This window comes from Fistularia commersonii, chromosome 30 (genome assembly GCF_037954325.1).
Source record: "Fistularia commersonii isolate RoL2024-O1a breed Wild chromosome 30, RoL_Fcom_v1.0, whole genome shotgun sequence".
Taxonomy (NCBI): Eukaryota; Metazoa; Chordata; class Actinopteri; order Syngnathiformes; family Fistulariidae; genus Fistularia; species Fistularia commersonii.
Genome location: NC_141313.1, coordinates 8572044 through 8596703, shown reverse-complemented (window position 1 = coordinate 8596703; position 24660 = coordinate 8572044). Strand labels below are relative to the sequence as shown.

General features: G+C 45.5%; 1 protein-coding gene across 1 annotated transcript in view; it reads left to right on the top strand.

The window, feature by feature from the left end:
- The window catches only part of pleca (plectin a), a 40527-nt gene that overhangs the window by 8050 nt on the left and 7817 nt on the right, over positions 1-24660 (top strand). Inside the window, exons 6-31 of the mRNA XM_086177944.1 lie at positions 3576-3742; positions 5528-5643; positions 6481-6587; positions 7182-7301; positions 7389-7484; positions 8725-8852; positions 9419-9512; positions 9615-9769; positions 10320-10656; positions 10834-10911; positions 11636-11797; positions 11892-11996; positions 12556-12651; positions 13357-13482; positions 13570-13722; positions 14235-14389; positions 14532-14658; positions 15390-15573; positions 16184-16341; positions 16540-16718; positions 16795-16933; positions 17014-17370; positions 17720-17803; positions 17895-17999; positions 18142-18240; positions 21261-24608. Coding sequence (XP_086034070.1) covers positions 3576-3742; positions 5528-5643; positions 6481-6587; positions 7182-7301; positions 7389-7484; positions 8725-8852; positions 9419-9512; positions 9615-9769; positions 10320-10656; positions 10834-10911; positions 11636-11797; positions 11892-11996; positions 12556-12651; positions 13357-13482; positions 13570-13722; positions 14235-14389; positions 14532-14658; positions 15390-15573; positions 16184-16341; positions 16540-16718; positions 16795-16933; positions 17014-17370; positions 17720-17803; positions 17895-17999; positions 18142-18240; positions 21261-24608 — 6975 coding nt within the window. The remainder of the gene's footprint in view (positions 1-3575; positions 3743-5527; positions 5644-6480; positions 6588-7181; positions 7302-7388; positions 7485-8724; positions 8853-9418; positions 9513-9614; positions 9770-10319; positions 10657-10833; positions 10912-11635; positions 11798-11891; positions 11997-12555; positions 12652-13356; positions 13483-13569; positions 13723-14234; positions 14390-14531; positions 14659-15389; positions 15574-16183; positions 16342-16539; positions 16719-16794; positions 16934-17013; positions 17371-17719; positions 17804-17894; positions 18000-18141; positions 18241-21260; positions 24609-24660) is intronic.

Genomic DNA, 24660 nt, shown 5'->3' with positions numbered 1-24660 from the left:
TTTCCTGAACTGAATCTGTTGTTTAACATTTTAAGTCCCCACTGACGTGCAATTGTGTCGGATCAAATTCTTTCATTCCACGTCTGGCCGCTCGCTCATTCAGCCGGGGTTTATCATAATCTGGACACGACGGCCGCCCCACAACGGAGTCCAAAAGCCAATTACTTTCAAACGGGGCCATACCGAACTTCTGGCAAGACCGCGTCCAGGGTCCCACGAGAACACAAAGATAATGAGACACGTATTCTAGAGGAGTAGTCACATGTCAGGCTACAAAACCACAGTCATGTCAAAATAAAGTTATCACTTCTTTGTTTGGCACACGAATCAAAAGAGTATTGTGTCCGAACTTTGGGTGTCTTTGTACAGTGACCGCAAAAAGCTGAAGGACGTCTGTTTGGACCTAATAAGTAGCTGTAGCATGAATATGTACTAATCCCCTCATTTTGTCAATTATTAACTTATAACTTTATGATTGACAAACATATTTGAATCTGAGTGCATTTCAGAACCGCAGCTGGACTGTGAGGTCTTGCAGTGAAAGGCATCTATAGCTCCGTTTGTAGTATTGCCCCTCCTGGTACCCTTAGTTTACTTGCAACTGTTGATTCACACATTCATGTTGTTTGTTCAAATGTAGCAATAGGTGATCGCTAGCGTTACCCCGTGTATCGAGGATTTTTTTTTTTTTGCTTGCAGCTAGCTATCGTACATTAAAAGTCTAGTAAGGGATTAGAGGTTTCGTATGGATGGGTCGACTTTGAAACCGTGAGCAACAAAAGTGTAAAAGCTACAAGCTGCATGGAAGGAATGCTGATGTAGCTTAGCATAATTCTCTGCGTGGGTGTGTTTGGTTATTTGTTTAACTGATGGTTTTGAAGAAAAAACTAGATGGAGGACATTAATTGATTGGATGATGAGTATGATTCTATGCTGGGATGTGGTTATGGGATTTTTTAGTCTCATCCCGTGTGACTCAGTAATTCCCCTCGGAAGGGCCCACTCCAAAAATTTGAACTGCAGCTGGGGCCAGAACCCCGCCGCCACACCCCGACTCACTCCGACTGTTAATTTGCGATGTCCAGCAAAGCATAACCATTGAAGGAATGCAAAAAACAACAACGTGTGCTTCATCAGGCAGCCGTTATTTCTTCAAAACAAACTCTTTTGAGTTTGTCTTGGCTCATGTTAGTCATCAAAAACAATGGCGGGTTTCCTCTGGGCGCCCCAGGTGCAGCTCGGTTTACCCAAACGCAGGTGACTCGCTGGAATAATGGGTCGGCTTTGTGGCGCGGTGGGAGCTGGCGTCCGTTTGAAACGAATTGAGCGTGTGGAGGTCCTGTTTCCATTCAGTGAGTGAGTCAGACTTTGCCCACAGCGACGCTGTCGCACAGAGGCTTCCCTTCTGCAGTGGACCGTTGCCAAGGGAAGAAATGCCTTCTTTTTTCCCTCCTCCACCCTTTCCTGCAAAAAAGCCTGAGACTTAAATTATCTTTTTTTTTTCTTCTGCTGTGACTCATCTGCAAACCCCCCCAAACACTGGAAATAGTATATTGTGGTTACCGCAGGCATCGGGATCCAGAGAGAAACCATTAAATGAGTCAGGAGTGGAAGTGAAACCCTCATATCAAGCGTGATTTGCCGCTCAAACACTGTAGGTTTTGTGTTCTTCTTCGGCGGAGAAAGGAGACCAAGACTGTCCCGAAAGTGTTTGCAGATGGAGTCCGATTTAATCCAGATCTTAATTGGCGGCGCCGCATTCTGCAAAACAAAAGCATCAAGAAGTTTCCAAACCCAAACAGTGCTCATGTAATCAAGGCTACCAGTTCCAACTCATGGCCAAGATTGGACAAGGATGGGTGAGACTCAGTCGAGATCAGTGAAGATCCGCAGTCCATGCAAAGTTAATGAAGTTTCCAGTTATTCACATCTTAAATGTCCCACTGGGAATACCTTGGAATCAGTTTAGCTTTGGAATAAACTTCTAGATCACAAGCAGGGGGGTACTAAAGCTTCCAGTGAATTTTGCACATTTTGCCAAAGGTGCGTAGTCAATCATAGCCAATCAGGAGAAGCATCACGGTTTTCCCAAAAGTCCTGTTTGTGCAGTAAATTTCTGTCGGTTTCACGTAAAAGACTCTGCATAGTCATATGACCAATGTTTATTTACCTTCAGGTCGGTGCATATCAGTTTATCGTCTGCTCTCAGTTTTCCTGAGAGAACGGAGGGAGTTTCTTTTTTTAAGTCATATTCTTGTGACTCATCGGTTGGTCTCTCGACTCCAGTTTGCCCGGTGGTCATCCAGCAAACAGTCCCACATTTATTTGCAGAAGCCGTACGGTTTATTGACAGCTCAGCGGGAGCGGTGACTCACAGGCACTTTCAATCATATGATTTTTATTTTGTGCTTCTGAAAGCAAGTTTATCTCCCCAAAACAGCGATGCAAATTCTTTTCATGTGCCCTCCAAGTAAAATTGGTGGTTGCCCAGGGGTTTTCCTGTAAGACTCATCTCCAATCTGGATCATACCGGTTGGCACGCCAGCGGAAAATGCTGCCCATCAAGCGACATGATTAAAAGTAATAAATCTTATATGTAACTATACATTGATTAGCTTTGATCAGCTCATCTTTTTTATGTGAATATTTAGTTTGTCGAGATAATGAAGGTGAAGGATTTTATTACTCAGGTGTAGGAGATGGTGATGAGACCAACCATGTTGTCTGGTTCAGAGACACTGAAGAGGAAAAGACAGGAGGCTGATCTGGAGACAGCAGAAAATTAGATATTTAGGTTCTCTTTGGTAGTAATGAGGATGGATAGGATCAAGAATGAGTCCATCAGAGGGACTGCATGTGTTGGATGATCCGGACATAAAGTCAGATTGCGATGTTTGGACATGAACAGAGAAGGGAGAGTGAAGCTCTGGGTTGAAGGATGCTGAGGTTGGATCTGCCAGGCAGGAGGACTAGAAGAAGACAGAAGAAGAGATTTATGCATGGTGTGAAAGAGACCATGAAGGTGGTGCAGAAGAAGAGAAGAGAATACAGAGGATAGGGTTAGGTAGACCGAGATGATTGGCTTGGCGACCCTGAAGGGAGCAGCCGAAAGGAAAAAAAAAAGAAGACTTAGTTTGTAGAACTCCCATTGATTTCAGTTACTGTCCAAGGCATACTGTCATACAACAAAGTATTTCCACTTATTTGAGTCCTGAATTTCAGGGAATGGCCTGTACAATCAGGCACTCGGGGTGCTCATGAGTCATCATCTCCATTCACACTTGAATTGGGACTTTGTAAACGGTCAAGATGTTTTGACAATAATATCTCATAAGGTACATATTATCAGACTAAGCACATGACAGTGCTGCTAGCGTTACACGCAGATTCATCTGCCCTCATGCTACGGTGAAAATTTGTGCTAGTTGCCTAAAGAGATGCTCCAGATCCCGCCTGTCAGGGGCAACTTGGACTTCAAGACTTGCCTTAAAAAATTAAAATGATGCCTTAAAAGAAAGAGGTAGATTCCCAACAAAATTGGCTCCTAACTCGTGTGCTAACCTACTGTGCCGTAGATCTCGGACATTCAGGTCAACGGCCAATCGGACGACATGACCGCCAAGGAGAAGCTCCTGCTGTGGTCCCAGAGGATGGTGGAGGGCTACCAGGGCCTGCGCTGCGACAACTTCACCACCAGCTGGAGGGACGGCAAACTTTTCAATGCCGTGATACACAAACACAGGTGGGTCGTCGTGAATCGTAGCCCTCGGACTCACGGCTCATGGGTATCGTAGCCGCGCTCACTAGAAGATGGAATCGGGTAAAGTCAGACCCGATCACACAGTACCACACGTGAAGTGGCATAACTGAAAATGTGGAAATTGTAAAAATGGGGAAGCATGCCTGGATGCGGTTAAGACCAACACCATAGTTTGTGCATGAAACGCTGCAGTGAGAGAGGTTACGGTGAGCCTGCCTCGACTCGAACCGCTCCAGAGGGCAAGAATGTGACACGGCAGAGGGTCTTTACTGTGAACTTTTGGTGATGTTTAAAGGTTTACGGTGAAATTCTTGACTCGTCAGTAAAAAAAAAGAAAAAAAAAAAGAGAAATGGGATGTCTTAAATTTGAGATAGTTGTAGCCTCAGGCTCCAGAGCTGTTAAAGACCGGCCATGTTTGAGCAGGAGTTGCTTGATGAAGCGATAACCGAGATCGATTTTATGTTGTTTTTCTCTCGGTTTTCACGGTGGGATGTCATTTACGAAGAATCGAGGCCCATAAACGCTCTGTTTTATTTGTCTTTATTTTTCTTTTTTTTCCCGTGTACATTTTCCCACCCTTCAGGCTCACGCCTGCGGATCCGCCGTTGCGCCGTTGTGTTCCGGTTTGCCGTGTTTCTATTATTCATTTTTAAAATCGTTATAAATCATCTGATGTAATAAGAAGTCAGGTTGGCATCAATGAAGTCAAGGTGAATAGAAATAAGGTGTGTGCGCACGTTGCACCGAACTGAAACCGGTGCCCCGGAGGGATGTCGATCCGAGGCTGGACAGGTTGCAGCATAGCACAGGTGCTTCGATAGTTGTGCCCTAGATTTTCTTCACTTGCCGGTGCAATAAAAAAAGCGTCAGATGCTTTGAAGCTGCGGAGGGGAAAGAAGCGCCGCATGGAGTCTCAGCGATTCCGTCGAACTGAAGTCTGACTGCAGATGGACGGGAGGAAGAAGCAGATACATGCGGGGGAATACAAATTGACTTGCATGGATTGTTCCTCATAAGCTACGGAACTTTGCTTTACTACATCGGAAATCGCATCCCGAGATTGGGTTGTTTTGTTTACACGATGTTCAAGCTGAAGAGGAGGTTCCACTCGAAGAGGCAGGCGAGCAGTGCTTCCAGCAGCGTAGCGGGCTCAGTCAGCGACCTAGAAGACAAGATGGTCATGCTCTGCGAGGATGTCCCGGCTGAGAGCTCCGGCGGCGCCGGTACTCGGTTCGGTCGAAGCTCTCAGGAATTGGAACTTGAGTCCAGCGCCATCCATGTGGGCAGGGACAGACTGTCCTACAGAAGGGCCTGCTATGACCAGGAATCACTCCGGGAGCCACTGCACGAATATTACATCCAGAGAGTCGTCCAAATGTACACATTACTCTTGGCTGTGCAGAGTTTTATGCTCTTTTTCCATAAATCTGGGCATCGGGGTTTTGTTTTATATCGTGTGAGTTCTGAGATGTTCTGAGCTTGTGCTAACACGTTAGCAGAGAAGTTATGTTCCTGCGAAAGTGCACTCAAAGGCAACACGCCTGGCCTGTTTGTGTCTAACGTGATAGAGGAATTCACTGCTTCCTCGGTAGCGAGGGCTCTTGTTTCTTCTTGCCCCTCTGCTATCAGCTGAGGGGGATCACACCGCCACCGGCAACACAAAGTGGCGCTTATGTAACGCGACATGTCTTTTAAGTGTGGAATTTATTAAAAATACAGTGATTATTGAGTAACAGCTGACTCCCAGACACTCTGGCTGTCCACAGGCCCGCCCTGGTGGACATGCGTAAAGTGTACCGACAAACCAACCAGGAGAACCTGGAGCAGGCCTTCAGCATCGCCGAAAGAGACCTGGGAGTCACACGGCTGCTTGACCCCGAGGGTGAGGAGACTTCCAAGACAGCCAATCGCATTCGTTGCATCGGAATCGCGCCGCACTATGTACTCAGCGCATATACTTTTATGTTTATGTCCTTGGGTTATATTCTTTATTGCGTCGCCTACCTTAAAGAGCCCTTGTCAGTTGCGAGTGAGCTGTCACAGTAACCCTGACAATGAACAGGCAAAAAACAAATATGAAAGTTGTCCAATTATACCTGCTATTTAACTGAGAAGTACTGCAAAGTTGCTCCGAGCAATGCATGATAGAATAGAATTGAATATTCCTTTACTCGTCCCACAGCGGGGACATTTCAACCACTCACAGCAGAAGTGGACAGTGCAAGAAAAGTTATCTAAAATAGAAGAACTAAGAATAAAAAAATAAGCAGCGTTAGCAATATATATATATAGATATATATAGATATATATAAACAGGTAGGGCTTGTGTTGGCGCTGATGGATGGCAGCCAACTGCTCATGGTTCATCCGTGATGGGTTAAATGCAGAGAAGGAATTTCCCCATGGGGATTAATAAAGCATTAATTATTAAATTATGATTTAATGGAGAATTCAATCTGAAACATCTGTTTTTAGGAATGATTGCAGACAATGTTCCCTCTGCTCAGATTGTTGAAACAATGCTATTATATTTTCACCCAAATCTAATTATGTCCTCTGATTAGCTGAGTTGGTCAATGTAGTTACAGTGAAGGTGCTTTTACAGTCCTTTTTAATATCATTTTCACATAGTTACCAAATGCACGCACTGCTTAATTTGTTCACTTCACAAAAGATCCTAAAAGCAAATTTTCAATTGTACCTTTCCAATCATCCACAGATGTGGACGTTCCACATCCGGACGAGAAATCCATCATCACATACGTGTCCTCCCTGTATGACGCCATGCCCCGGGTGCCAGACGTCCAGGACGGCGTCAAGGCCAACGTACGTCTCCCCTCTTTTTCCTGATTGTACACCATCTTTTCTACAATAAGAGAAACGGATGGTGCCTCAGATCCATATAAGTCTATACCATCTATTATTATTATTTTCAATTATTATTATTATGCATGTATTATGCACATCTGTAAAGAGGAAAATGGGAAAGGAATTAACAATGTCACAACAATTATATTTTTCTATGGGTTTTAATATAATTATATAGAACATAAATCATATATACATGTATACATAAATATATATATATATATATGTATATATACACATGTTGGTAATGTGTTTACTATTGAGTATTGAGTGTTGCAAGTACTAGGATTGTTCTTTATGTATTCTGGTGCTCTGGTGAATGGATAAAAATGTGTTTATTTGTGTATTTTCCTGTCTTGAAACACTGTAATAGAGTATTATTGTAGTACCGCGCTCCTGATTATAAACTTTTCACAACCTTTGTTCATTTAGGTTTGGAATAACCGGCAATAAACCCATAACACACAGCAGGATATGCATGTTACACACACGGGCAATACAGAGTACGTGTAAATACGTGCATTTGATATACAGTACATATCCGGTTTGCAGGAGCTGGAGCTGCGCTGGCAGGAGTACTACGAGCTGGTCACCATGCTGCTGCAGTGGATCAGACACCACGTCCTCGTCTTTGAGGAGAGGAAGTTCCCCACCAGCTACGAGGAGATCGAGGTGAAAGGAGCTCCCGTCGAAAAGCGTATCATCTGCGATTCGCACAGATCGGTTCCGGTGCTGAGACGCCGTGTTTCTGCTCTGCAGGTCCTCTGGCGTCAGTTCCTGAAGTTCAAGGAGACGGAGCTCCCTGCTAAGGAGGCGGACAAGAACCGCTCCAAACACATCTATAAGTCTCTGGAGGTACGCCGGAGTTACACACCTCTTTCACTGACATTGAGAGGTTTGTTTAGCGTTATGTACACACCCACGCCTCACTTCACACCGACAACATTGGTGCCAACTAGAGTTGTTATTATTATGTTTGATGATGACTAATGGTGGCTGCGCAAAGACGGAGTCTCCATTCAAAACACGCTTTGAACACAACAAGTGTCTGCTGCACAGCCACCTTTTTCAACCACTACTTAACTTAATAACAATTAGAGCATGGTAATAAATCAACAGTGGATGAATGACAACCAAGTCAGTACTTGACACAGGGACAAAAGAACAAGTGCCGGTTGACAAATTGCAGTTGGTGAATGAGCATAAGCATGAAATAAGCTTCAATAGACAAAATATATTGATAAAATTGCAGTGGTTGGAGCTTCAACCTCACAAGAAGGTTCACGGTTTCTGCGTGGAGTTTGCTTGTTCTCCCCATGTCCGCATGGGTTTATTTTGTTTTCCTTCTGCAGTCCAAAACCATGCAGAAGCTTCGTGGGAGGCTCTAAATTGTCCAGATGTGTGAATAGTTGTATGTCTCTACATGTGGCCCTGTGATCAGCTGGCAAACCGTCTTGCCTGATGACACCTGGGATGGGCTCCAGCCCCCCCTGCAGGATAGCTAGTATATGTGAACGAATGAACAAAAGTAAACATTTCCCAAACAATCCGTATTTAAAAACTCAAATTAAATACGAATCTGCTTTGACAGTCACTCGCTCTTGCTTTAAGTGGCCCTGTGATCGTCAGGTCCAGCGTGAACCCGCGCCATTCGCCCAGTGACAGCTGGGATTGGCTCCAGTGACCCCTGCAGCCCTGAGTGCAGGATAGGCCGGATATGTGAATGAATTAATGAATGAGGATTTTTTTCCTTGACAAATTCTTGGTTTGATGGTCAATGGAAATCTTTACTTTCCGAGGAATGATATATAAGTCAATAAATGTATAAATATAGCTAAAAAAAAAATCTGCACAAACAATTTGAAATTCCAAAAGTCTAGCCAGTAATCAGCCTCAATAATCTGGAACAAATGGCCGACATGTCGTCAGAAATTACCCCCCAGCCATAGTACATGTACGATGGTCACATGCATGAAAGTTTAAATATATAATTTATATATATATCTATATATATATTCACATCCATTCTTGGTCTGTGGATTTAAAATAAAAGCCAAGAACTCGAACTGTAAATGTCATTTCTCTGATGTTGCAGGGTGCAGTGCAGGCCGGCCACGTCAAGGTGCCCCCCGGGTACCACCCCTTCGACGTGGAGAAGGAATGGGGTCGTCTGCACGTGGCCATCCTGGAGAGGGAGCGATTATTGAGGACAGAGTTTGAGAGGTGAGTCACTTCAGGGTTTCCCTGCTGCTGGCACAAAAAAAAAGGGGAAAAAAGCTTGAAAAAAATAAAAATAAATTGACTCATCAAGTGACCGGCAATGTGTGACCATGTTATCGAGTCCACTCCACTCATGAGGCGAAACTGGGTTAAGTATTATGGGTGGGCCGTGAAGACACATGACAGTTTTGCAAAAAAAAAAAAAAAAAAAACCACAACAATCAGGTCACTTGATATTTACTCATAAACGTGTTGGTAATCACAAGATAGGCATCGGTGGGCGGGGTTAGTCGGGCTGCAGCTCTTGCCGAGTTGTCAGATTAGTGCGGGCCGCTTTCAAAACACCACGTTTGCGGAGCGGAGCTTCAGCTGCCATGGCTTTCCTGCACCAGGGATATGACTTTAGGTATCTGTTTCGCCGGAGGATGGAGTAAGTCCCGTTCATTTTACACCTCCAGCTCACCCCGTCTTTAGAACCGCAGATTGTCCATAAGGAGTCCAGTTGCGTCCCTTCTCAAAAGTGCTTTTTATTTTAACCTGTGACCCCCCCCCACCCCTCACTCCTGCAGGCTGGAGCGTCTCCAGAGGGTGGTCAGTAAGGTCCAGATGGAGTCCGGGGTGTGCGAGGAGCAGCTCAACCAGGTGGAGCAGCTTCTGCAGTCGGTGAGACTCTTTCTGTGGTTCACGATAATAAAAAGAAAAACCCATCTCAATAATCAAGCGCTGTTATTGCGGGTCAGCTGACTATTTGTGCGTCTGCTGCAGGACGTGAGAAGCCTGAGCTCGGGCCGGCCCGCCCAGCACACCGCCGAGGTGGAGGCGGACTTGGAGAAAGCGGAGGGCATGATCCGATTCCTCTTCAATGATGTCCAGCTCCTTAAAGATGGACGCCACCTCCAAGCGGAGCAGATGTACCGCAGGTAAACTGGAGATCAAGGAGTTTAATGCTGGTCAATCGTTTAATAATCCCATGCGGACTTCCTGGTTTGAAACTCTTCAGCGACAGTGAAGTCAAAATTGGTTAGCGTTGACGCCTTCAATTTTGACAGGGGGAATAACAAGGGTTGCATCCGGGTTTAATCCTGCAGTCCCGCAATGATTGGAGACCAGTGAATAAAATGCTCAGACCAGTGAAAGAGTGAATAGTTGTATGTCTCTATAAATAACGCCCAGCGGCTGACTTTGGTACCAGTCCATCTGAACCCGGCTGGGATAGGCTCCAGCGGCCCGTGACACCGAGCGCAGGATAATAATTGAATGACTTAATTAAGTCACACTCAAAATCAGGGTCAATTTTGATATCTCACAAACATCCCTCGGGCTAATTTTGGTCAGACAATTCAATTTTGTGATTCTTCTCGCAATTAAACATGCAATTCCAACAAAGGCTGTGTAGAAGTAGAAAAATAAAACATGTATCCAAAAAGAGCGAACCGGATTTTTGTCATTGATGAAATCTTCATTTTTTAGAGTTTACCGTCTCCACGAGAGGCTGGTCAACCTCCGCAGCGAATACAACCTTCGCCTCAAGTCCGGCGTGACCACCGCTCAGATTCCCATGACCCAGATCCACACCGTCCAGGTCCTACAGCAGGCTAGTCAAAGGGTGCGACCCGAGATGGACGAGGTCACCATGCGCTACATCCAAGACCTGCTGGGCTGGGTGGAAGAGAACCAGCGGCGGGTGGATGACGGGGAGTGGGGTTCCGACTTGCCCACCGTGGAGTCCCAGCTGGGCAGCCACCGCGGCCTGCACCAGTCCGTGGAGGAGTTCCGCTCCAAGATCGAACGCGCGAAGGCAGACGAGGTAACAGAAGCGCCGCTCTTTTTCAGAAACGGAACCCCAAAAAAATGTCAAATCCAATCAGATCCAGATTGTTTCCCTTTAGTCCTCGCCGAAGATGAGGACTACCCTCATGAAGATGATAAACTTTGGCGAATTCGTCCTTGATTTGTCCTTGGCTTTACCTCTTCCCTCCCCCAGAGTCAGATCTCGGATGTCAGCAAAGCCGCGTACCGTGACTACCTGGGGAAGCTCCAGCTGCAGTACAACAAGCTCCTGGTAAGAACTCAGCCGTAATTTCGTCGCAAGACGGGTTAAGTAAAGTCTTTCAAAGTGTCAAAGTATATATTTTGTGTATTTAAACACAAAAAACAAACTGAGTGTAGGTCCATGCAGGTCGCCGGTCTCATCGGGCCTCGCTTGTTTTTTCCACGACCTCAAACTATCCTATTTTTGGTGCTTTTTTTTTTTATTGTAAAATAAAAATTATAATAAAACAGTAAATTTATACTGCGCCTTATGGGATACTCAAAGATACTATAAATAAATTTATTTGAATTTTTGAATTTATTTAAACCCTAATAAAGTCTTGTCAAACCAGACAAAATGGGATTGGACCATTTAACAAAATTAGTAAGTAGTTACAATAGTTAGAAAGTCAGTTCTTCTCAGCTCATGACTTGTAAATGTCATTGCTCCCTATTTCTTTTATAGATGAACATAAATATCTCCAACTTTTTGATTTGGGTTTGAAGATATATTTTGTGGATTTTTAGTCATTTCTACTCACATATGACAATTTTCCTTGTTTTTTTCAGCATCGTTTGCTGCAAGAAAAAATATTATAAGGAAAATGAGAGAGAAAATGTACATGAATGAATACACGAATACATAAACACGTAGCAAAAAACAAATTCTTCAATTTTCTACCTATCGTCCCTCCCGAGCCTTTGCCCGACCCCGTATTTGTGTCTCAACAATGTCCCTATCCATTGGCTTCCAGAGCGCTTCCAAAGCCCGCCTGCGGTACCTGGACGAGCTTCACGCCTTTGTCGTCGCCGCCACCAAAGAGCTGATGTGGCTGAATGAGAAAGAGGAGGAGGAGGTCAACTACGACTGGAGCGAACGGAACACCAACATGGCTTCAAAAAAAGAAAACTACTCGGTAGAGTTACGACACCTCTGTGCTACTCTTGAGTATTTTATTAGTACCGGTGACTTGAAAGCGGCGGGCGTGTTTGTATGTGCTTTTTTCGCAGGGTCTGATGAGGGAGCTGGAGCTCAGGGAGAAGAAGACAAATGGCGTCCAGGCCACCGGGGACAGACTGCTTAGAGACGGCCATCCCGCCAAGAACACCATCGAGGTAGGCGCCGCTGCACTGCGGTCGCACTAACACGTGATCCCAGAATGATTGTGAATACTGCACTCTGAGCGGCTGCAGGGCATCGCAGTACGAGTACGAGTGGCAATAACAATAATAATAACAGCCTGAATATGGACTACTGGAGCAACTAGGTTGAACTTGGATTGTGAGGCTGAGATCTTGCATGAGAACCATATGAAATGTCAGTGGTAGCTTTTGGGTTGCAACCCCGCTCTTGGTTGTTACTGAAGAAAAGTTAGCAATAGCGAGTGAAAGATGTAAGATTTTTCTGTATAAACAAAAAAATATCAAAATAGCATTAAGGAGCATGAAGCCCTCCCGATGACAGTTGCCAGGGCAACATTCTGGATCTTCCCGTCGCTTCGCAATTTCAAAGTGCTGCATGCTAGATGCATGCTAGATTTACACACATGCTATGCAGGCCATCGGGGGCCCCTGCTCGGGTTATATCCAGAAAGGAGGAGACAACCTCACTTTTAAAAGTGTACATTGTGTGCACGCCGTGCAGTAACTTGCTCCTCCTGCGTCCACCCTGCAGGCCTTCACGGCGGCGCTGCAGACCCAGTGGAGCTGGCTCCTCCAGCTGTGCTGCTGCATCGAAACCCACCTGAAAGAAAACACGGCTTACTTCCAGGTAGGTTCAAGCTCGTCATAAATCCGAACCTTGTTGTTTCTGTTGAGTTACCGTAATTTCCTGAATAAAAGGCGCACAGGCAAAAAATTAATGAATAAATAAATGTGTACATATATAGGCTGCACTTAAGCCACATCTTGTAACATGAGCTATTGACACAGAAACATTTTTTTTAACCTTTTAATTAAATACATACCGGTAAGATCTAAAAATACTGGAAATGCTTTTTTCCAAACAGTGCCTGTAACGCGGCTGATGAAAAAGATTAATAATAAATAACACATGGAAAAATCCGTCCATCCATCTATTCTCTATCCCCACTTGGACCTATTCTAGCTGATCGCTATCTTCGTCTTCCTCCTGCACGCTAAAACCATTAATGTCGTCTTCTTTGGTGTCCTAATTGAACGGCCTCAGAATTTCACGGTAATTTCAGTGGTCCAATGTGACGAGGCTAAATGTTTTGGAGGCACGAAGCCATCAATAAATCCCTAAATCAGCCGCATCATTGTTTAAGCTCGCAGTGTTCAAAGGGTGTGAAAAAAGTAGCGGCTGAAAGTCTGGAAATTACCGTAATTTGATTTTCATAACATGTTTTTTCACCCTGCACAATGGCTTATTTGATATCAACAACCTTGTTGTTTTCGTGACCTGAACGAGGCCTGCAAACCACAGCTAAGTTTTTTTTTTTCAATTTCCATCTAGTTTTTCGCGGATGTGAAAGAGGCGGAGGAGAGGCTGAAAAAGATGCAGGACACAATGAAGAGGAAATACACCTGCGAGCGCTCCATCACCGTCACGCGGCTGGAGGACCTGGTGCAGGACGCTGCGGTAGGCTCGCCCGTTGCTAGGGTGATCCCAAAACTCATCCGGGACGCTTTTAGTGATGGCGAGAGCGTTGCGTGTGTGCTCCCTCAGGATGAAAAAGAGCAGCTGACCGAGTTCAAGACTCACCTGGAAGGCCTGAGGCGGAGGGCAAAGACCGTCATTCAGCTAAAACCGCGAAACCCAGCAGCCCCGATAAAGGGCAAACAGCCCATCCAGGCCGTCTGCGACTTCAAACAAATGGAGGTAATGATAAAGTATATCATTATTTACCTCACATGGCATATTACAGATGATAACAATATCATCCTTTTTTTCTTTTTAGATTAGGAGTTTGTGTCATTACCCATAATAACACTAAATATGATGATGATATAACCAAATATTTATATATTTATGAATATATAACGGTCTATTATGAAACATACGAATTGGTTTCCTCAATATTGCTTTCCTTGTGTTGTCATCCTGGAAAAACAACTTGTGGTACGGATAAATAACTCCAGTCATCGACAAAAATAAATAAAACTAGGTAGTCATTTTTGGACAGTGAAATAATTATATTTTAATTACTATGAAAAATATACACACATATAGATATGTATATACACACTATTTGTGGGAGCATGATTTCACCATTGTAATTCTATTCAATTTTAGTCTATTTTATTGCATTGAATTTAATTAATTTTATTTTGTTTTTAATTTTATTTCTTATGATTTTTATTGCGAGCACTGACAATGTCATCGCCCTCCAGATCACGGTGCACAGGGGCGATGAGTGCGCCCTGCTGAACAACTCACAACCCTTCAAGTGGCGGGTTCTGAATGATAAAGGAAGCGAGGCGTCTGTTCCATCGATCTGCTTCCTGGTTCCGCCAACCAATAAGGAAGCTGTCAACGGTGTTGCTGGGTGAGCCAGATTGAATTGATAGGATACAGAATGCAACACACACACATTCCTCATTTTCTTTTCCAGTCTTCATTTTTTTAGTTGTCATTTTTGTTCAATCGAGCTTCGCCGCCTTTTCACCGTTTTTCATCCTCGTCCTCAGACTGGACGGAAACCTGCAGAGGCTGCAGACGATGTGGCAGACCCTGTTCGTGGATCTGAGGAGCCTGCTGTCATGGCAGTATCTGATGCGTGATATCCACATTATCAACACGTGGAACATCTCCATGGTAACAACAAAACACCCCTTAAATAAAAAGTTTAGTGAATTTCCCTAGTGAATTTCCACTTCCCTAAAAGGTTGAGTCATTGCAATTCGAGTGACTGTTACAACCGTTGTCATTCCTGTAATTTTAAAAATAAACAATTGAGATCACATTGACATTATGCACAATATCACTATGCAGAAATTAATTCAGCCGGCTCCCTGTCGTTCACAGGGAAGTAGTTTCAAATAATTGTAATTTTATCCTGCACCCGGGACCCTGAGAGCGCAGTCTGAACAAGATGTAGTAACAGCCTTTGGCCACTCGGGGGCAATGTTGTAAATATTTAACAATAACTTCTTTTTTTTTTTTTTTTTTTTTTTTTTTTGGTAAGCAAGTGAAGGTTTATTTATTTGCAGGGGAGAGAGAGCGTATGCTATTGGAAGTGCCAAAGAGTGTGACCATGTCTGATTTAATGCAGGGTGAGAGTGTCAAACAGGGTTTGACATTTCTGCTCGGATACCACAGAAACATAGTTAGTCATTTATAGTTGTAAACATTGTATTCTGGCATGATTTCCCCTCTATCAGTTATCTGAAAAATATCTTTACAAAAGGTATGTCCTCTATAGATCCCGTCCATTCCTCCAAAGCCTCCCATCATTTAAATGCCTGCTCATCATCAGGCAAAAAAGGCTCCGCTACTTAACATCCAAATTTAGGCAAAGCTGGCAAAACTCATGATATACATTGCAGTTTAAGACCCTGACGGTGGAGGAGTATCGGCTGGCCCTGAGGAACCTGGAGCTGCATTACCAGGACTTCCTGCGAGACAGCCAGGATTCCCAGATGTTCGGCGCAGAGGACCGGATGCAGGTGGAGTCCAACTACAACAAGGCCAACCAGCACTACAACACCATGGTCAGCTCTGCAGAGCAAGGTGAAGCCGGTCTCCTGTTCACTATCATGTTCACTTTTTTTGACCCTGGGGTTATTTTTTTTTTTTGTCGTCATCATCATCATGTGACATGAGTCCCGTTCATTAGTTGACTCTTGAATTCATATTCCAGGCTACGTGCCCCCCAGTGCAGGTAAGGGGTTCGAGTCTCGGTGTTGAATGTACAGTCGTCCCTCCTTGTGATTTGGCTGTGTTTTGAAGGCTGTCGCGCTGCAGTGTTCCCTTCGACTCGACTCGTGATTTCCCCACCTTCCCCCGCCTTCTCCCCTCGATTTTTGGCCCCTCTAACTCCACCTTGCTTTCTCGATGCATGGGTTTCGCTCCCGTCAGTGAGTCAATCGCGGCTGTGAAATTAACCGCAACGGAAAGTCATCGATGCGTGTCACTAATCGAGCATGGTGGAAATCATTGACAACACGAAACAGGTTCACTAACAAATCATTATGAACACTGTCGATTAAAGACTGGACTGACAAATGATTTAAAGAGCTGAGTGTTAAGATTTAAACTTACCTTAACTTAACATAAAATGCCTGATCATCGTGATTCGGCCGCTCAGATTCGTAAAATGGCTCCTTTGTGTTGCCACCAGGAGAACAAGATGAGTCGGTGTGCAGGATTTACCTGACCAAGCTCAAAGACCTCCGCCTGAGGCTGGAGGGCTGCGAGAATCGAACGGTCACCAGACTCCGCCAGCCGGTGGACCAGGAGCCTCTCAAGGCCTGCGCCCTGAAGACCGCCGAGCAAATGGTAACACTTGATCGAGCGATACCGTAGCGATGGGATTGATCCGAAAGCCCGGATGAGGCCGCGGGATGTTAACTCGGGTTCCATCTCCTCCGTCTTTAAATATATAATTCCCAGAAACATGCAAATTCCTGAATAGAGCCGCCTGCTCAGACTCAGCATATATTCTCGCCCTCTCTCTTCTTCATGTGGCGGTGACAGAAAGTCCAGTCCGAGTTGGAGGCTCTGAAGAAAGACTTGAGCTCCATCTCTGAGAAGACGGAGGAGGTCCTGGCTTCTCCTCAGCAGTCCAGCTCCGCTCCGACCCTGAGGTCCGAGCTGGACCTGACGCTGAAGAAGATGGACCACGTTTACGGGCTTTCCACTGTCTACCTGGACAAGTGAGGCTTTAGTTTTACAGCTGTTAGCATTTTATTGTATTTTGTCTAAAACATGGCATTACTCCCTCCCTTTCAGGCTTAAGACCATCGACGTGGTCATCAGGAACACTAAAGATGCCGAAGAGACGTTGAAGGGTTTCGAGACGCGCCTGCAGGATGTGGGCAAAGTGCCTGCAGATGAGAAAGAGGCAGAGAGCCATCGCAACCAGTTAAAGGTACGTTTTCAACCCATCTGCTTATCAAATTTATAGATTCAGATTTATATATATTAAACGACCGATCGGTGCCTCGACAGACGATGCGCGCGGATGCAGAAAAGGCCCAGGCGGTGTTCGACCGTCTCCAGGACGAGCTGAAGAAAGCGACGTCCGTCAACGACAGGATGACTCGAATCCACAGCGAACGTGATGTGGAACTGGCGCACTACCGGCAGCTGGTGTCCGGCCTGCTGGAGCGCTGGCAGGCCATCTTCGCCCAGATCGACCTCAGGTTGCGAGAGCTGGACCTCCTGGGGCGCCACATGAAGTCTTACCGTGAGAGCTACCAGTGGCTGATTCGCTGGCTGGGCGAGGCCAGGCAGCAGCAGGAGAAGATTCAGGCCGTGCCCATCGGCGACAGCGAGGCCCTGAAGGAGCAGTTGGCCGAGGAGAAGGTATCAGATTTTAGTGCCGAAGAAAATCCCTGAATCGCCTCTCTCTGAGGACGGTTCTGTAAATCTTTGGGAACATGCCGGTACTCTGATTCTTATGTTAGCCGTATCTTGTTTATTCCAAAACCGGAGAGCAACCTGGGTCCAAACGAAAAGAGAAATCTACCCTCGGACCCGCTCACGTGGCTGATCGGAACATGCGTTTTTTTAGAAAGCGCCGGTGTATGTTCGTTGAATGTCGCTCCCCCACGGACAGATTCAGATGCATTCTCCTCTCAATAATCGCAAAATCCTAAACCGCGGTTCGCTCCTCTGGCCTTGGTTTCCGATGTTGGTGTTTCCATCTGCGCAGAAACTTCTGGGTGACATCGAGAAGAACAAAAACAAGATGGAGGAATGTCAGAAGAATGCGAAGGATTACATCGATTCCGTCAAGGTGCGTACGGAGGCTCTTGGCATCGCAGCCGTATTAATCCCTGCTATGGCTTTTTGTTGATATAGTTTGCCTCTTTTCCCCCCTGTTTTAGGATTACGAACTTCAGATTTTGACCTACAAAGCCCTCCAAGAGCCTCTGGCGTCGCCTCTGAAGAAACCCAAGATAGAGAGCACTTCCGACGATATCATCCAAGAGGTCAGTTTTTTTCGAGACACATTCCCAGCAGCTACAAGGTAGCTAAATAAGGATTTATAATTCCGAAAAATCCCAGCTCGGTTAGATATTCCGAGAACCGACGATCTTATTGGACTGAACACTCGCCGCTCGTGTCTTCCAGTATGTGACTCTGAGGACCCGCTACAGTGAACTGCTGACTCTCACCACCCAGTACATCAAGTTCATCACCGATGCACAGCGCCGCCTTGAGGACGATGAGGTAATTGCGCAGTCCGGGGAAAAAAAAAAAAAAAAAAAAAAAGCATCGGACCGAGCAAAGCGATAACGGCCGGCTCTCACGTGTTGATATCGATGTCTTGCTCAACAACACTTCAACACACTAGAACCAGGAATGTTCGGTTCCAAAGACGATCGCTCTAACTCCCGCGCCACACCGCCTGTTATTTCTCCATCTGATCTCACCTTCACTTGCCGGATTCCGTCCATATTTTATGTTTGTTTTTCCGGAATCAGAATTCTTTATTGATCCCCCAGGGGCAAAGAGGGGAAGAATCAGAATAGAACTTCATATTAAAATAAGAATAAAAATAACGAATAATAATACAATAAAAAGTAAAGATCAAAAGAAATAAATAAAAATAGAGGTATGTAAAAAATATATAAAAATATATATAACATACATACATGTGCATTTACAAGTATATGTTTACATGTGGTCATTTTGTGTAAAAGTAGGGGTTCTTTTACAGTAAAATATTTATTGCACAGAAGATATTCAATGTGTGACACTCAAAATGAGGAGTTATACAGCCCGATGGCTGCCGACCGTCTCTCTCCGTTTAGTTTCTTTCCCTTCACCTGTGACTCCAAAGCTTCGGTTCCATTATCACCTCCTTTCTTTCTTTTTTATCCATTCTGCAGCTTCATTCTCACCTGTTTTTTCTTCCTTTCTAATCTTGTATTGTGTTTGATCCTTTCTTTTTCGAATTGCTTGCCAGCTCTTTGTCAGCACGAATGCTAATCGCATGCTTAAGGGATGAATTATTCCCCCGCAGCACCAGGTATTTACTAAAGATCCTCTCAGCACACGTCCTTCCGCTCAATGTCAAGACATTTGTCTGTATTGAAGGGAAGGTTCAGGATTTTAAGGAGGATTTTCGTAATTGAAATGCCTCTCTAATTATATCTGCCAATTTCTGCAGTAAATTTAAACATAAATAGAGAAAAAAGGAGGAAAATTATATTTTTGACAGGTCAGAAAGAAGGTCCTTGTCTCTTCAAGGTGGTAATATCATATTTAAATAGTTTACGCCATAAAACATTTTGAATCGTCAGACATTATTTCCTCATGATTCGGCAACGTGGCTCACTTTGCCGGCTGGAATTATATTTCAAATGCAATCGGAAGCAACAACCTGGAGTTTCTAGTGCGACACAGCAAAGCAGCACATTCTAAATAATTCCCTGTAATTATATTGATTTAAGTCGGCAATCTCCCAAAGCTTTCTCATTATTTAGTTTGCACTTGCAATGTGTTACATTTAGTTTATTTTAGTTTCGTTTTGTGAGACTACATACAGTATGCCTTCTCAACTTGTTGAATAAAATAAATAGAAAAATGAACAGCAATATATGCACATAAATTCCAACATGAGAAATCAAGAAACAGAAACTCGCATTAAAATCCAAAAAATAACTTTATGGAAAAGGTGTCGGGCAGAAGCTTTCGCTTATTTTGCCGACCCTTCTCTCATCAACCCAATGTTTTACAAAGAACTACCTCCCGGAGCAAAGCAGCGCTAGTGACAGCGTCATTTTTAGAATTTTGAACCTTCCTGTTAGGTGTCGCTCATGCGTGCAATGATCATGATGTACTACCTTCCAATTTACAACCAAACACATTTTGGACACAAGTGTATTTACTCTTTTGTGTCATTTTCATCTCAATCCAAGCTTTGTGTCTGTGTGCATGTGAGTGTATGTCGTGTTTTCTGACATCCTGTCTTGCTTCGCCGCATCGCTGTGCTTATTATTACTAATATTGTGGCTGAGAGGATAGTGCGGTGCATTAGATGATGAAGGAAATACACTCCAGACTATCCGTCAACCATAGAAATGTGGGAAAAAAAACACGCAAAAAATGTATGTTTTGGTTGATATCTGGCAGCAGCAAAATTCTTTGTACACCTTGAAAAATGCGAACGCTGCTGTCAGTTCGCTGCCGAAATCATCATAGCATAATGTTGATAGGGACATTAGCGAAGACGATATCGAAGATTAATCTGCTACCGAACTGCATCTGATAAAAAAAAATGCACCTGAAACCCTAAATCACTCATCTATTTATCTATATAGATTGCCGGTTAGATCACATTATATCCGGGATGAAAGTGCACATTTTTATCCCAGTAACTACCTATCAGAGACACTGGTGTTTTGGTGTATGTATTCAGAAAGTATTTGAAATCTTGTACTGCTCCCAAGTATATAGCACACATAAACTGTCTTTTACTTCTTAATTACATGTGCATTACATGGAATATTGACTAAGCACCTCAATTGCATGGAAGCAAAGTGCAGTCTGGTGATGTGTGGTGGAAGACTTGTTCATGTGTTTTACGTGTTGGTGTAGCGACATCAGGGGTCGGCAACCTTTACCACTCAAAGAGCCATATGGATCCGTTTCCCTACAGTAAAGAAAAGACCAGGAGCCACACAACCCTTTTGAAATTAAAATGAACTAGCACGGCATATAATGTTTGTTTTTTTTTCCTTTACGCTATGCATAAACGCAATATGCAATTTTTAAAATCAATGGACAACTGCAGAGAAAACAAAATTGCTTTTCTGCATGCAACCTAACATTTTGAGCTCCGAAAAAAAGACACTGGGCTGAAGGTTACCTTTAAGCAAAATACACTATTGTCTATTTGAGTCCTCCTTGTATTTATGAAAAAAAGCCAAACTTAAATTATCCACCGACAGCAAACCGAAAGTGCTGTCCTCCATCCGTGTGCTGTAATCTTAACATGTTTTATTTAAATGTGACAAGGTTGCTATACTCTGCAAATTCAAAATAACATTTAAAAACAAACAAACTAAAATGAAATATATTCTAATTAAATACTCATAATTATCTTCAAAAGCCACAGGGTGCCGCATCAATGCATCAAAGAGCCGCGGGTTGCCGCCCCCTGACCTAGATGTTTTCTGCTAGCTTTGATATATACAGTTAGCGCGATGACTTATTAATTTTCCGTTAACTTCCCTCTGATACAGAGAGCGTCTGAAAAACTCAAAGAAGAGGAAAGGAGACGGTTGGCAGAGATACAGGCCGAGTTAGATAAACAAAGACAGTTAGCCGAGGCTCATGCTAAGTCCGTAGCAAAAGCTGAGCAAGAAGCCCAGCAGCTGAAATCGAAGATGAAGGAAGAGGCCAGCAAGAGGCAAGATGTTGCAGTGGATGCGGAGAAACAGAAGCAGAACATCCAGCAAGAGCTCCACCAACTGAAGAATCTGTCGGAGCAGGAGATCAAGTCGAAGAATCAACAGCTGGAAGAGGCATTGGTCAGCCGTACTAAGATCGAGGAGGAGATTCACATCATCAGACTCCAGTTGGAGAAGACAATTAAACAGAAGTCCACAGCCGAGACGGAGTTACAGCAGCTGAGGGACAAGGCTACCGAGGCGGAGAAAATCCGTAAAGCCGCTCAAGAGGAGGCGGAAAGGCTTCGCAAACAGGTTGCCGAAGAGACTCAGAAAAAGAAGAACGCGGAAGACGAGCTGAAGCGCAAATCCGACGCAGAAAAGGAAGCCTCCAAGCAGAAGCAGAAAGCATTGGACGATCTGCAGAAGTTCAAAATGCAGGCCGAGGAAGCCGAGAGGCGCATGAAACAGGCCGAGGACGAGAAGCTGAGACAGGTCAAGGTGGTGGAGGAGGTGGCGCAGAAGAGCGCCGCCGCACAACTGCAAAGCACGTCCAAATCTTTCACCGAGAAGACGACAAAACTGGAGGAGTCCCTCAAGAGGGAGCAGGGCACGGTGCTCCAGCTGCAGGAGGAGGCCGAAAAACTTAGGAAGCTGCAAGAGGAGGCCAGCAAAGCTCGGGAACAGGCAGAGAGGGAGCTCGAGACGTGGAGACAGAAAGCGAACGAGGCTCTGCGTTTAAGGCTGCAAGCCGAAGAGGAGGCTCAAAAGAAGAGCGAGGCTCAAAAGGAAGCGGAGAGGCAGAAGGTGGATGCGGAGCGGGACGCCAAGAAACGTGCCAAGGCCGAAGAGGCCGCCCTGAAACAGAAGGAGAATGCAGAGAAAGAGCTGGAAAAACAAAGGAACACGGCAGAGCAAATCGCGCAGCAGAAGCTGTCTGCCGAGCAAGAGTGCATTCGCTTGAAGGCGGACTTCGAGCACGCCGAGCAGCAACGGGGCCTCCTGGACAATGAGCTCCAGCGTCTGAAAAACGAGGTCAACGCTGCCGAAAACCAGAGGAAACAGCTGGAAGACGAGCTGGCCAAAGTCAGGGGTGAAATGGATGCTCTTCTGCAGATGAAAATCAAAGCGGAGAAAGAGACCCTGTCCACCACGGAGAAGAGCAAGCAGCTTCTTGAGACCGAGGTCTTAAAAATGAAACAGCTGGCGGAGGAAGCGACCAGGCTGAGGTCCGTGGCCGAGGAGGCAAAGAAACAGAGGCAGCTGGCGGAGGAGGAGGCGGCCCGGCAGCGGGCCGAAGCGGAGAAGATCCTCAAGGAAAAGCTGGCCGCTATCAACGAAGCCACGCGTCTGAAAACGGAAGCCGAGATCGCCCTGAAGGCCAAAGAAGCGGAGAACGACAGGCTCAAGAGAAAAGCGGAGGATGAAGCCTATCAGAGAAAACTGCTGGAGGATCAGGCCGCTCAGCACAAGCAGGATATCGCGGAGAAAATGACCCAGCTGAAGACGTCATCCGATTCGGAGTTGGAGCGGCAAAAAACCATGGTGGAGGAAACCTTGAGACAGAAGAAGGTGGTTGAGGAAGAAATCCATATCATCAAGATCAACTTTGAGAAAGCTTCCAAAGACAAATCCAGTTTGGAAAGCGAATTAAAGAAACTGAAGGGCGTGGCAGAGGAGACGGAGAAGAGCAAACTCAAAGCTGAGCAGGAAGCGGAGAAACTGAAAAAACTTGCCGCAGAGGAGGAGAAGAAAAGGAAAGAAGCTGAGGAGAAGGTGAAACGGATCACAGCGGCGGAGGAACAGGCGGCCCGCCAGTGCAAAACCGCTCAAGAGGAAGTTGAGCGGCTGAAGAAGAAAGCTGCCGAGGCCAACAAGCATAAAGAGAAGGCGGAGAAAGAGGCCGAGAAGCAAGCCGTCCTGGCGAAAGAGGCGGCACAGAAATGCACCGCCGCTGAAGAAAAAGCGCAGGATGTCCTCAGTAAGAATAAAGAAGATGGACTCGCTCAGGAGAAGCTCAGAGAGGAGTTTGAAAATGCCAAGAAACTCGCGCAGGCGGCCGAAAAAGCCAAGGAGAAAGCGGAGAAAGAAGCCGCCCTGCTTCGCCAAAAGGCAGCAGAGGCCGAGAAGCAGAAGAAAGCCGCCGAGGACGAAGCCGCGAAGCAGGCCAAAGCTCAGAAAGACGCGGAGAAACTGAAGAAGGAGGCCGAGGCCGAGGCCTCCAAACGAGCCGCGGCCGAGGCGGAAGCTCTGAAGCAGAAGGGACAGGCCGACGCCGAGATGGCCAAGCACAAGAAGGAAGCCGAGAAGGCGCTCAAACAGAAATCCCAAGTCGAGAAAGAACTGACCAAGGTGAAACTGCAGCTGGAAGAGACGGACAAACAGAAAGCCGTGTTGGATGAGGAGCTCCAAAGGGTGAAGGGCGAAGTGGGAGATGCTGTCAAACAAAAAGCGCAGGTGGAGGAGGAACTCTCCAAAGTAAAGATCCAAATGGACGAGCTGCTCAAACTGAAGCTGAAAATCGAGAAAGAGAACAAACGCCTCATGCAGAAAGACAAGGACAACACGCAGAAACTGCTCGCCGAGGAAGCCGAGAAGATGAAGGGCCTGGCGGAAGATGCCGCAAGACTGAGCGTGGAGGCGGAGGAGGCAGCCAGACAGAGGCAGATCGCCGAGTCCGACTTGGCTGAGCAGAGGGCTCTCGCGGAAAAAATGCTCAAGGAGAAAATGCAGGCCATCCAAGAGGCGACGAAACTCAAAGCCGAGGCAGAAGAGCTCCAGAAGCAGAAGGCGCAGGCGCAGGAAAAGGCTAAAAAGCTCCTGGAGGACAAACAGCAAATCCAGCAGCGGCTCGATAAGGAAACCGAAGGCTTCCAGAAATCGTTAGAGGCGGAGAGAAAGAAGAAGCTCGAGGTCTTGGCCGAGGCGGAGAAGTTGAAAGCGAAGGTCAAAGAGCTCAGCGACGCTCAGGCGAACGCCGAATCGGAGGCTCAGAAATTCAAGAAGCAGGCCGACGAGGCGAAGGTGCGTCTCCAGACGACGGAAAAACAAGCCACCGAAACCGTGGTGCAGAAGCTGGAGACGCAGAGGCTGCAGAGCACCCGGGAGGCCGATGATTTGAGGAAAGCCATCTCTGACCTGGAAAAAGAAAGAGAGAAACTGAAAAAAGAGGCAGAGGAGCTTCAGAAAAAATCCAAAGAGGTACTGTTGCATGACTTACTCGGTAATTATTCATGTTATTGCTATTTTACTA